General features: G+C 35.9%; 1 protein-coding gene across 4 annotated transcripts in view; it reads right to left on the bottom strand.

Annotated features, from left to right (window-relative positions):
• CNTLN (centlein) overlaps nucleotides 1–14,686 on the bottom strand; it is a 290,333-nt gene that overhangs the window by 185,708 nt on the left and 89,939 nt on the right. For all 4 annotated transcript variants that reach the window (XM_034663956.1, XM_034663954.1, XM_034663953.1 and 1 more), the window contains exons 4-5: nucleotides 13,048–13,182; nucleotides 12,267–12,446 (exon numbers count right to left, since the gene is read on the bottom strand). In XM_034663956.1, coding sequence (XP_034519847.1) covers nucleotides 12,267–12,446; nucleotides 13,048–13,182 — 315 coding nt within the window. The remainder of the gene's footprint in view (nucleotides 1–12,266; nucleotides 12,447–13,047; nucleotides 13,183–14,686) is intronic.

The following is a 14,686-nucleotide window of genomic DNA, read 5'->3' as shown; positions in this document are numbered from 1 at the left end:
AATAATGAGATCAAAAGAAGAGACAGTGAGGCAGATCTCTGCTAAAATCACTATGATCCCAAGGTGAATGTGCACATGGCCAACTCTGTGCTTTCTGAAAAGAAGGGGAAACAGACTTTAGTAAAATGGTCAGCCAAACCACTAAACAAACAAATAAGCAGACGTCCCTGAAGATGGGGTAGTAAGGAATTGGTATCCAAAACTACTATCATACATAATTTTAAATGTCCATTTTCCAACAAAAAATTACAACATGCAAAAAAAGAGGAAAGTATGCACATGGAACTTTCTCCAGAATAGACCGTATATTGGGTCACAAAACAGGTCTCAATTGATACCAAAAGACTGAGATTATTCCTTGCATATTCTCAATCCACAATGCTTTGAAACTGGAACTCAATCACAAGGAAAAATTTGGAAGAAACTCAAACACTTGGAAACTAAGAACCATCCTGCTTAAGAATGATTGGGTAAACCAGGAAATTAAAGAAGAACTTAATCAATTTATGGAAACCAATGAAACGAAAACACATTGGTCCAAAACCTATGGGACACTGCAAAGGCGGTCCTAAGAGGAAAACACATAACCATCCAATCCTCACTCAAAATAATAGAACAATCTAAAATGCAGTCCTTATATTCTCACCTTAAGAAGCTGGAGATGGAACAGAAGAAAAGGCCTAACGCACACACAAGAAGACAACTGATTAAGATTAGAGCAGAGATAAATGAATTAGAAACCAGGAGCACAGCAGAGCAGATCAACAAAACTAGAAGCTGGTTCTGTGAAAGAATTAATAAGATCGATAAGCCACTGGCCAGACTTATTCAAAGAAGAGAGAAAGGACCCAAATTAATAAAATTATGAATGAAAGGGGAGAGATCACGACCAACACCAAGAAAATAGAAACAATCATTAGAAACTATTATCAACAACTATATGCCAATAAATTAAACAACCTGGAAGAAATGGATGCCTTCCTGGAAACCTATAAACTTCCAAAACTGAAACAGGAAGAAATTGATTATCTAAACAGACAGATTAATCATGGAGAGATTGAGTTAGTGATCAAAAACCTCCCAAAAAACAAGAGTCCAGGGCCTGATGGATTCCCTGGGGAATTCTACCAAACATTCAAAGAAGAAATAATACCTATTCTCCTGAAGCTGTTTCAAAAATAGAAACAGAAGGAAAACTACCAAACTCATTCTATGAGGCCAGTATTATCTTGATCCCCAAACCAGGCAAAGACCCCATCAAAAAGGACAATTACAGACCGATATCCCTGATCAATACGGATGCCAAAATTCTCAACAAGATCCTAGCTAATAGGATCCAATAGTATATTAAAAGGATTATCCATCACAACCAAGTGGAATTCATCCCCGGGATGCAAGGGTGGTTCAACATTCGCAAATGAATCAGTGTGATAGATCACATTAATAAGAGACAAGAACCATATGATCCTCTCAATTGATGCAGAAAAAGCATTTGACAAAATACAGCATCCTTTCCTGATTAAAACCCTTTCAGAGTGTAGGGATAGAGGGTACATTCCTCAATTTCATAAAAACCATCTATGAAAAGCCAAAAGCGAATATCATTCTCAACAGGGAAAAACTGAGAGCCTTTCCCTTAAGATCAGTAACATGACAAGGATGCCCAATCTCACCATTATTATTCACCATAGTACTAGAAGTCCTTGCAACAGCAATCAGACCAAAAAAAAAGAATAAAAGGTATTCAAATTGGCAAAGAAGAAGTCAAACTGTCTCTCTTCGCAGATAACATGATACTCTATATGGAAAACCCAAAAGACTCCACCCCCAAACTACTAGAACTTATAGAGCAATTCAGTAATGTGGTGAGATACAAAATCAATGCTCAGAAATCAGTTGCATTTCTATACATAAACAATGAGACGGAAGAAAGAGAAATTAGGGAATCAATTCCATTTACAATAACACCAAAAATCATACATTATCTTGGAATTAACTTAAACAGAAAGGTAAAGGATCTATATTCTAGAAACTACAGATCACTCCTGAAAGACATTGAAGAAGGCACAAAAAGATGAAAAAATATTCCATGCTCACGGATCAGAAGAATAAACATAGTTAAAATGTCTATGATACCCTGAGCACTCTACACTTTCAATGCCATCCTGATCAAAATACCAATGACATTTTTCAAAGAGCTGAAACAAACATCCCTAAATTTTTGTGGAACCAGAAAAGGCCCTGAATCACCAAGGAATTGTTGAAAAGAAAAACAAACCTGGGGGCATCACGTTGCCAGATTTCAAGCTATACTACAAAGCTGTGATCACAAAGACAGCATGGTACTGGCACAAAAACAGACACTAAGACCAATGGAACAGAATAGAGAACCCAGAAATGGACCCTCAACTCTTTGGGCAACTAATCTTTGACAAAGTAGGAAAAAACATCTAGTGGAAAAAAGACAGTCTCTTCAATAAATGGTGCTGGGAAAATTGGACAGCTACATGCAAAAGAATGAAACTTGACCACTCTCTCACACCATACACAAAAATAAACTCCAAATGGATGAAAGACCTCAATGTGAGACAGGAATCCACAAAACCATAGAGGAGAACATAGGCTGCAACCTCTTTGACATCGGCCACAGCAACTTCCTTCACGACACATCTCCAGAGGCAAGAGAAACAAAAGAAAAAAAGAATTTTTCGGACTTCACCAAGATAAAAAGCTTCTGCACAGCCAAGGAGACAGTCAAAAAAACTAAGAGGCAGCCCACGGAATGGGAGAAGATATTTGCAAATGACAATACAGATAAAAGACTAGTATCCAAGATCTACAAAGAACTTCTCAAACTCAATACACGAGAAACAAANAAACTCAATACATGAGAAACAAACAATCAAATCAAAAAATGGGCAGAAGATATGAACAGACACTTTTCCAATGAAGACATACAAATGGCTAAAAGACACATGAAAAATCTTCAAAATCATTAGCCGTCAGGGAAATTCAAATCAAAACCACATTGAGATACCACCTTACGCCAGTCAGAATGGCAAAAATTGACAAGGCTAGAAACAACAAATGTTGGAGAGGATGTGGAGAAAGGAGAACCCTCTTACACTGTTGGTGGGAATGCAAGTTAGTACAGCCACTTTGGAAAACAGTGTGGAGGTCCCTCAAAAAGTTAAAAATAGAGCTATCTTATGACGCAGAAATTGCACTACTGGGTATTTACCCCAAAGATACAGACGTAGTGAAGAGAAGGGCCATGTGCACCCCAATGTTCATAGCAGTATTGTCCACAATAGCTAAACTGTGGAAGGAGCCGAGATGCCCTTCAACAGATGAGTGGATTAAGAAGTTGTGGTCCATATATACAGTGGAATATTACTCAGCCATCAGAAAGAACAATTATACAACATTTGCAGCAACACGGATGGGACTGGAGGAGATAATGCTAAGTGAAATAAGTCAAGCAGAGAAAGACAATTATCATATGGTTTCACTCATTTATGGAACATAAGAAATAGGAAGATGAGTAAGAGAAGGAAGGGAAGAATGAAGGGAGGGTAAACAGAAGGGGGAATGAACCATGAGGGACTGTGGACTCTGGGAAACAAAGTGAGGGCTTCAGAGGGGAGGGGGTTGGGGGACTGGGATAGGCTGGTGACGGGTATTAAGGAAGGCACATACTGCATGGTGCACTGCATGTTATATGCAAATAATGAATCATATACTGTATGGTGACTAACATAATAAAAAAATTATTAAAAAACAAAACAAAACAAAAATTATTATTAAAAAACAAAACAAAACAAAAAAACCAGGAAAGTATGGCCTAATCAAAGAAACATATAAATTAGCAGAAACCATTCCTAACGAACCCCAGATATCAGATTTATAAGGCAAACACTTTAAAATAACTATCCTAAATATCCTCACAGAGCTGAAGAAAAACATAAAAAAGGCTACAGTAAACCAGGAAAAAGATGTATAAACCAAAAGAATATCTTAAAGTGAAAGAAATTAGTAAAAGGAATCAAACAGAAATTCTGGAGCTAAAAAAGTACATTAACAAAAATGGATGATTCTCCAAAGCATCCATCAACAAATGCAGAGCAGGCAGAAGAACGAATCAGCAAGTTAGGAGAAGAAACATGTAAAATTATTGAAACTGAACACCAAAAAGAACATGAGGAAAAATGAACAGAACCTATTTGAAAACTGTGGGACACCATTAACTAGACCAACATATATATTATGTGAGTCCCAGAAAGAGAGAGACAGAAGAGGAAGCAGAAATAGCATTTGAAGAAATAATGGCCATGACATTTCCAATTTTGATGGAACACAAGCACACCTATAAATCCAAAGACCTCAACGAAATCCCATGAATGATCAACAAAAAGAGACCTACAAATTATTACCAACCTTTTGAAATTCAGCCCCTGCAAAAAGAATCTTGAAAGTAAGAGTGACTTGTCACATAGAAGAGATCCTTAATGAGATTAATAACTAATTTCTCATCAGAAACCCTGGAGGCTAGAAGGTAGTGGGATAACATATTTAAAGAGCTGAGAGTAAAGACATATCAACATACCCAGCAAAACTGTACTTCAAAATGTAGACAGTAATTAAGAGATTCAGTAAACAAAAGGAACACACAAATAGTGTTTATTAATAGGGGAGGCTGAGAGAATTCATTAATAGATCTGCCCCACAAGAAATGCTGGGAGTCCTTCAGATTGAATTGAAAGGAAGTAAGATTGTAACTCAAAGCCATATGAAGAAATAAAGATCCCAGTAAAGATAAATCCATAACCCAGTATTATCATATAATAATTGGTTTGTAACTCTACTTTTTATTTACCACATTTCAAAGACAAACATTCAAAATTACAGATCTATGTTATAGGGCACACAATTTATAATGATGTAACCTGCGACAATAATAATGTAAAGTGGAGGTAAAGAGCAATGTAGATAAGTTTTAGTATTGCTATTGTATAAGATGGCATCAATTCAAATTATATTAAGTTCATGATGATACATGCAAACCCATGGTAACCACAAAGAAAATATATCAATAGAATATACACCAAAAAAAAAAAAAATGAGAAAGGAATCAAAATGTGCCACTATAACAAATCAACTGAACACAAAGGAAGACAGTAACTGAGGAAATGAGGGAGAAAAATACCTATCAGACATACAGTGAATAAATAATAAAATGTCAGAGGTTAGTCCTTCCTAATTAGTAATTAACTTTATATATACATGGATTCAACTCTCTAATCAAAAGGCAGATATTGAGAGAATGGATAAAGAAAACATTATACAACAATATGTTGATTAAAACAGGCTCACTTTAAATAAGTCAGTCAGAAAAAGATAAATACCATATAATTTCACTTACATGTGGAACTGAAAAAACAAACAAATGAACAAAGAAAAAAGAGACCAAAAAAACCAGACATTTAAATCTAGAGAACAAACTGATAAGTTACCAAAGGTGGGGAGGGATGTGTGAAATAGATGAAGGGCATCAAGGGTAGATTTACCATGATCAGAACCAAGTAATGTACAGAACTGCTGAATCACTATACTGTACCTCTCAAACTAGTATAACACTGTATGTTAATTATACTGAAGTTAATTTTTTTTTAAAAAAAGACTCACTTTAGATCCAAAGACACAAATAGACTGAAAATGAAAGAATGGGAAAAGAAAACCATGAAAATAACAAACAAAGAGAGCTGGAATAGATATCATTATATTGGACAGAATATACTTTAAGTCAAAAATTTACAAAAAGCAAAAGGAGAACTTATATATTGATTAAAGAATCAATTCATCAAAAAGATATAACTATAAACCAAACAAGAGAGCCCTTAAATAGATAAAGGAAGCAATTACAGAATTGAAAGGAGAAATAGACAGTTCTCTACAGTAATAGATGGAGAATTCAATATTCCACTTTAAATAATGAATATTTAGATAGAAGTCAACAAGGATGAAGACGGCCTGAGCAACATTATAAACTAAGTAGCCCTAACAGATGTATATGGAACACACTACTTCAAAAGAGCAAAATATACATTTATCCCAAGTACACATGGAACATCCACCACATCTGACCATATGTTAGACTATAATACAATTCTTAATCAATTTAAAAACATTATAATTATACAAAGTATGTCTTCCAACCATAGCAGATTGCAGCTAAAACTCAATAACAGAAGAAAAATTTTTTAAAAATTTATAGGTGGAAATCAAATAATATACTCATAAACAACCAATAGGTCAAAGAAGAAATAACAAGACAGAAAATATTCAGAAATGAATAAAAGCAAAACGTAAACACTAAAACTTACAGAATGCAGCAAAGACAGTACTCAGAGGAAATTTATGGCTATAAATGCCAATATTAAAAAAGAAAACATATCTCCAATTAATAATCTAATTTTACACCTTGAAAAAACAGAAACAAATATCAAAGTGAAACCAAACAGAAAAGAAGAAATAATAAAGTTTAGTGTGGAAATTTTTTAAAAAGGGAACAGCAAAACAATAATCAGTTAAAGCAAAACTTGATTCTTTGAAAACAGCAACAAAATGAACAAACCTTTAGTTAGAATGACAAAGAAAAAAGAGAAAGAATGTAAATAACCAAAATCAAAAAATTAAAGTGAAGACACTACTAAGAACTATACAGAAATAAAAAGGATTATTAGAGAATAGTGTAAGCAATTTAATCAATAAACTAGATGACCGAGATGAAACTGACAAATTCTTAGAAACACACAAATGACCTAAACTAACTCAAGAACAAATAGAAAACCTCAACAGACCTATAATAATTGAAGAGGCTTAATCAGTTATCAAAACTACCCAACATAAAAAAAATCTTTTTTTTTTAAGGATTTTATTTATTTATTCAACAGAGATAGAGACAGCCAGCGAGAGAGGGAACACAAGCAGGGGGAGTGGGAGAGGAAGAAGCAGGCTCATAGCGGAGGAGCCCGATGTGGGGCTCGATCCCGTAACGCCGGGATCACGCCCTGAGCCGAAGGCAGACGCTCAACCGCTGTGCCACCCAGGCGCCCCCCAACATAAAAAATTCTAGTATAAGACTGCTTCACTGGTGAATTCTACCAAACATTTTTTTATATTTTTTATTTTTTTGAGAGAGAGAGAGAGAATGCATAGAGGGGCAGAGGGAGAGGGAGAGAAGCAGACTCCCCACTGAATGCAGAGTCCAACATAGGGCTCAATCTCACAACCCTGAGGATCATTACCCAAGCCAAAATCAAGAGTCAGATGCTTAACTGACTAAGCTCCCCAGACACCCCTCTACCAAACATTTTAAAAGAATAAATACCAATTCTTCTTGAACTCTTCTAGAAAATATGAGAGGAGGAAACATTTCCTAATTCATTCTATAAGGCCAGGTTTATCTTGGTACGGAAACCAGATAAAGATAAAAATATCCCAGCAACGTAAAGTTCGTTTAACACCCAAATTCAAGTAAAATAACATACCATACCCATATAATAAAAGACAAAATCACATGATCATGTCAATAGATGTAAAAAAAGCATTTGCTAAAATCCAAAACCCCTTCATGATAAAAACAACACAAAGTAGGAATAGAGGGAAACTTCCTCAATTTGATAAGGTGTATTAACAAAACCTCAGAGCAAATATCATACTTAAGGGTGAAAGAGTAGATCCTTTGCCCATGAGATCAGGAACAAGATACAGATGTCTACTACTCTTTTTTTCTATTCAGTTATATACTAGAGATTCCAGCCAGGGTAATGGGCAATAAGATGAAATAAATGGCATCCAGATTGGAAAAGAAGGAATAAAATTATCTCTGTTTGTAGATGACATGATCTTACATACAGAAAGTCCTAAAGAATCAACCTTATTGAACAAGGTTGCAGGATATAAGATCACTATATAAAAAATAACTATATAGCTATACATTAGGAATAAACCACCCAAAAAGGAAATGAAGAAACAATTTCACTTAGCGCATTTAATATTTAGCAATAATATGTACCTGAGCACTGGGTGTTATACACAACTGATAAATTATTGAACACTACATCTGAAACTAATGACATACTATATATTGGCTAATAGAATTTAAATTAAAAAAAAAAAATGAATTCCATTAAAAAAAAAAAAAGGAGTAATACATCCCCAAAGAAGTGCAAATACTTCAGGAAAGAAGTGCATCATACTTTGAAAACCACAAAACATTACTGAAAGAAATTAAAGATAGACCTAAAAAACTGAAACACCCCATGTTGATGGAGTAGAAGTTATAATATTGCTAAGATAGTGATATTTGCCAAATGGATCTTCTGATTCAATGCAATCTCTATCAAAATAAACCCAACTTTCTTTTTTTGTAAGAAATGGAAAAGATGATTCTAAAATTCATATGGAAATGCAACAGATCCAAAACAGTCAATTTTGTAAAAAGAATAAAAAATCTGGATGACATACATATCCCAATTTCAAAATCTATTACAAATCTACAATAATCAACAGTGTGGCATAGGCATGAGGATAAATGCATAAATCAAATGGACAGAATAGAGGTCCAGAATAAACTCTTACACTTACAGTCCACTGATATTCAATAAACATTCCAAGGCAGTAGCAGTGGAGGGAAGAATAGTCTTTTTCAACAAATGGTGTTTGAACAACTGAATAACATGTGCAAAAGAATGAAGTTGGACTTCTGTCAAACACCATATTAAAAAATTAATTCAAAATGGATCAAAGAATTAAATTCAAGATATAAAGCCAAAAAATTCATAGAAGAAAACACAGCTGTTTATCTTCTTGATCTTTAATTATGCAATTGTTTCTCAGGTATGACACCAAAAACATGGGTAAGAAAAGAAAAAGTAGGTAAATTAAATATCAAAATTTGAAATTTTATGCTTCAAAAATACCATTAATAAAGTAAAAACAACTCCAAGAATTGAAGAAAATAGTTTCAAATTATATAGCTGAAAAGAGACTTGTATCCAGAAGTATATGTAAAGGGAATGAAATACACATTTTTTTAAAAATAGACAAATAGCCAATAGCATAGGAAAAGATGCTCAACATCATTAACCATCAGGGAAATGCAAATCAAAACCACAATGAGATACCAGTTCACATCCACAAGAACAAATAGAAAAGACAGACAATAACAAGTGTTGATGAGAACAAAAAGAAATCAGAACCCTCATATACTGCTGTTCAGAATAAAGTGGTACGGCTACTTTTCAAAACAGTCTGACAGTTCCTCAAAAGCTTAAAAACAGCTACCATATGACTCAGTAATCTCAATCCTTTACATGTACCTAAGAGAAATAAAAATGTATGTATGTATACATGAAATCTTGTACACAAATGGTCATAGCAACATTACTGAAGACACAAATGTCCATCTACTGGTGATAAATAAACAAAATGCAGGATAGCCATGTAAAAGAATGTTATTCAACAATAAAAAGGAATGTGGTACTGATACATGCTACAACATAAATAAACTGAAAACATTATTCTAAGTAGAAGAGGTAAGTCACAAAAGACCATTTACTATGACTTTATTTATATGAATTGGTTAGAATAGACAAATCTATAGAAAAAGAAAGCAGGGGCGCCTGGGTGGCACAGCGGTTAAGCGTCTGCCTTCGGCTCAGGGCGTGATCCTGGCGTTGTGGGATCGGGCCCCACATCAGGTTCCTCTGCTATGAGCCTGCTTCTTCCTCTCCCATTCCCCCTGCTTGTGTTCCCTCTCTCGCTGGCTCTCTATCTCTGTCAAATAAATAAATAAAATCTTAAAAAAAAAAAAAAAAGAAAGCAGATTCTGGTTATCAAGGGATGCAGGGTGATGTAAATGCAGAGTGATTGCTAAAGGTTACAGGGTTTCTTTTTGAAATGAGGAAAATGTTATAAAAGTAATTGTGGTAATAACTGTACAACTCTGCATAAACTAAAAACTAGCACACTTGGACTGTGAATTTTAAATGGATTAAATGTGAATTGTACGTTAATTAATATTTTAGGAAAGAAAGATGCAAAGTTTTCTTAATAATTTAGAAAAATCAAGAAAATGTACAAATTTTTAGAACTAATAAGATAATTAGAAAAAAATTATTGAAAAGAAGGTTAAGACAGTAACAATCCTGCCTTCCAGAAATAATTAAAATATCACTTAAAATATTACTTATCATTACTCAATCTTTTTTACAATAATATATGTAGCTAGGAATAATTCTAATACCAGTGGACAATGCCATTTTAAGAAAGTTACAAAATCTTATTCCACATATGTGAACAGTAGGGTCACAATTCTTCCAAGATTATATCATAAACTAAGTGTGGTTCCAATCCACTTTCTAAGAGAATTGCTCAGTAAAACTAATAAAATCGTTCCTTTTCTTTAAGATTTATTTACTTGAGAGAGAGAGAACATGAATGCATGTGAGGGTAGGAGCAGAGGGCAAGGGAATGAGAGAGAGAATCTCCAACAGACTCCTTGCTGAGAGAAGAGCCCCATATGGGACTCGATCTCACAACCCAGAGATCATGACCTGAGCCGAAACCAAGAACTCAACCAACTGAGCCACCCAGGTGCCCCAGTAACAAAATAGTTCTTAAATATTGTAAGATAATGAAGAAGCACATATACGGCTCATGACTTACAAAAATAAGAATAAAGAAGCAGATTTCCCTACTAAATAATGGGCCAAATTACAAAATTACAATACCTAAAACCATGAAAATAATAAGATGTCCAAAAACACTTTGAGATGTGACATTATATCACAGATCAATAAACTACTGAATAAATGGTGTGAAAAAACATACCCGAAAATAAATTCTAAGTAGATTACAGATTTTGGAATAGGGAAAACTTTAGCATGTAAGATTCCTAATGCAAAAACATCAGAGAATAGTAAAACATACTCTTTCTAGATCCACAACCTTTTCAAAGTCCAATTCACCTTACTTGAGATTCACAGAACACAAAGTACTTGTAATATAATAACAAAGTATTACTACCCAGAATAAATCAAAAATGTCTACAAAGTAATAAGACACACACCCCAATTTCAAAAAAAAAAGTCATAAAACTAAAAATCACAGCAAATCACAGAATGAACTTTTTAAGTGGCAAATAGTCATCAATGATATGAAAAGTATCACCAAACACTCATGTTTCTATGAATTAACATAAGTAGGTACCACTCACCCTTATCGCACTACCAAACTGCATAAAGGTTGCAGGGAAGCAGAAACTGACATGAGAATTGAGAAAACAAATGCACCAGAATTCAATTCTCTCAATGGCTCAGTTGTTCCCTGATAACACTAGAAGATTTAATGTGATTTCCTTAAATATGTGCAATGAACTGATTCACACACTCAGAAATACACATCCCTTCACCTCTAAAATGATTATATAAAGACACACACATACCCACTATATATATACATGTGTGTGCTTACGTTATATATTCTTTTTATGTGTGCATAATAGAGGCACTATCATATTTATTAGCACAAAAATTTGTTTCCGGCCTTTTCAACAAAATCTATGGTTAAAAGAAAAGCCTGAAATTCGATGGAAAAAAAATTTAACAAAAACATTCTCAAGACAAAGAGAAAGCCACGAAAAAAAGTATTATTTTGAAAAATACTGATGGACATATTACAAAGATTGATTGTACCTTTATCTTCTATGAAAATAAAATATTACTATGAATAAGGCCCTCTTAAGCCAAAGAAAAGCACCATCTTCAAAACATGTATGAGTATTTTTCAATTGTTTTGTGCTTTTTCCACATTTTTTTAAAGACCTGGAAAATACATTCTTAAGACTCTATTGTAATGAATTCTAGCTATATTTATAAATTTAAGCTCTACCTGATAAAAGTCAAACCTCATGATTCTAAATATGTTTTTTCAAAACATGCTTCATTTCAAAATGCTATAGCCTTTATTTTTTAATGATTACATTTTAGATAACTATTTGAAGTCAGTTTCCTGCTTTGCAACATCAATTTTTAAAAAGCTGTGGGTCTTAAGTGAAGGAATATAAATTAATGCTGGTTCCCACTGGTGGATTTGAATATATAACTTGTTATTTAAAGAAAATTCCATGTACTAAACTTCGTATAAGAAGTTAGATCCGAAATAACGGCATTATTCTCATTCTCTCCACTATCACTGCATACCTTTATTTTTGCATCAATGCTATGTTTTTCTTTTCTCCAATGTGCTTCTTGCTTCCTCAGTTTCTCCAGGTCATTTTGCAGGTCAGCACAGCGGGTACTTAATTTCTCATTTTCCTCCTCCAGATTTTTTATAACCAGTCTGTTTTGCTCTTCCTTATTCTGTATACTCTCCTTAGTGTCCTATAGAACAGTACCACAAGGGCCGATAAACAAAACAACAACAACAAAAAAGGTGAGAACTAATCAGCAAATATAAACTGTACAGTTTTACCCTCACAGCAGCTTCTTCTATATTTGATGGCCAAGGTCACCTGTATACTTTTATTGGCCTCTTTTCATGCAGGTGGATGGGTCATATTTTTTCACTGGATGACAGCTTTGATGAGTACACATTTGCAAAGAGCCCATTAATTGATCAAGCTGCCTTTGATGCTGTCCCCAGCTATTTTTGAGACCCACAAAGACATATCCTCCCAGACCTGGGTTTTATCAATTAATAATGCCAGTCCCATCAGAATCTAATTACAAGAAGCCACATATTCACACTCCTACATTCTTAGCTCCATTGCCATCATTAACTATTTATCTGAAAGTTATAAAGCTTGGAGTCTTATCTTTAAAGCATCTTTCTCAGTTTTTGCATGTGAGAAAACTGTGGTACAGCAGGGCCTAAGGCAATTTTTTCTCCAAGCTTGTCACTTTCTGTGCCACAAAGGCTGACAAAGCTTAAAGGAGGACTTCAAAGCAATAGTACTGTAAAACTATGTACAAGCCAACACACCTTAACTTCCTGACTTTTATCTTTAAATTTCTTCTGCAAGTCACTGAATTCTTTCCTTAAGAAAGCATTTTCTTCATCAACTGCAATCTTCCGTTTTACAAGGTCATTTACTTCTATTTGTAGTCCTGTTTCTCTCTATGGAAAAAAAAATACAATTATTGGTAAGTTGGTATTTCTAAGAAAAAATCATTTTATTTAAAAAGTTTCACATTCTGATTGAAAATATTAGGATTAACTACTTTTCGATAACTGAGGAAGTTAAGATGGCAGAGGAGTGGGGGACCCCTTTTTCAGCTGGTCCCGTGAGTCGAGCTGGATAGGTACCAAACCAGCCTGAATATCCACGGAATCAGCCTGAGACGCAGGAAGATACATCTGGATCTCTACAAATGAACATCTCCAGCGGCTGAGTATTGAGGTACAAGCAGGGAACCGTGAAACCCGACACAGATATTGGAAGATAAACGGAAGGGGGAGGGAGCTGCCACGTTCGGGCGTGGGAAGCGGTAGCCACCTGCACGGGGGAGCGGGCGGAATCGTGGATGGCAACCGCAAGAGAGCAGACTGAGACCGTGAGCCCGGGAGCGTGCACCACCAGGCATCTCATGGAAATCCGGAACTCCAGTGTGCTCACTGGATCCAGACTGGGACCGGAAGATCTGGGAGCGCGCGCAGGGCGGCTGGCGGCGTTAGAAACACAAAGAACAGAGACGCGCCGGCCCTGGAAGTGAGGGCTGGGACGCCGGGTGTGGGGCACACATCCCGGGACGCTGCAGGGTTGAGCAGCACCAACAGTAACAGAGTTAAAGTGGCCAGAACATCAGTGGAGAACGGGCCGCAATCCCTCTGTTCTGTGACAGAGGCTGAGATTTGGCCGCTGATGAACTGATTCTCAGAAGAGGCAAAGCAAACCGCCAGGGAAAGACGCCACAGAACAAAAGCCCGGAAATACTGACTCACAGGGTGCCTATCCCCATCCCCCCTTGCAGGGGACACGGAGACTCTACCCAAACAGGGTTTCCTGAGTATCGGCGCGGCAGGCCCCTCCCCCAGAAGGCAGGCTGAAAAATCAAGAAACCCACAACCCGGGGCGCCAGGGTGGCGCAGTCACTGAGCGCCTGTCTTCAGCTTACGGCGTGATCCCGGCGTTCCGGAAAGGAGTCCCTCACCGGGCTCCTCCACTGGGAGCCTGATTCTTCCTCTCCCACTCGCCTGCTTGAGTTCCCTCTCTCACGGGTTGGCTCTCTGCCACAAAAATAAATAAATAAAATCTTTAAAGAAGAAGCCCACATCCCTAAGATCTCTATAAAACAAGGGCGCACGGCCTGGGTCCCAGTCAATAATTTGGGCTCTGGACAACCCCGCAACCTCTCCTCATCAGAATGACCAGAAGGAGAAGCCCCCCCCAGCAAAGAAAAGACAGTGAGTCTGTGGCCTCTGCCACAGAAATAATAGATATGGATGTATCCAAATTATCAGAACGGGAATTCAGAGCAACAATGGTCAAGATGATGAGTGGACTTGAAAAAAGTATTAATGAAAATGTTACTCAGAATATAGAATCCCTGAGGACGAAAATGAGAGCGAATCTGACAGAAATTAAAAATTCTATGAGCCAAATGCAGTCAAAACTAGAGGC

The sequence above is a fragment of the Ailuropoda melanoleuca genome, chromosome 7, assembly GCF_002007445.2.
Source record: "Ailuropoda melanoleuca isolate Jingjing chromosome 7, ASM200744v2, whole genome shotgun sequence".
NCBI classification, from domain to species: Eukaryota; Metazoa; Chordata; class Mammalia; order Carnivora; family Ursidae; genus Ailuropoda; species Ailuropoda melanoleuca.
Note: the sequence above shows the minus strand (reverse complement) of the source record. Positions and strands in the feature narration are given on the sequence as shown.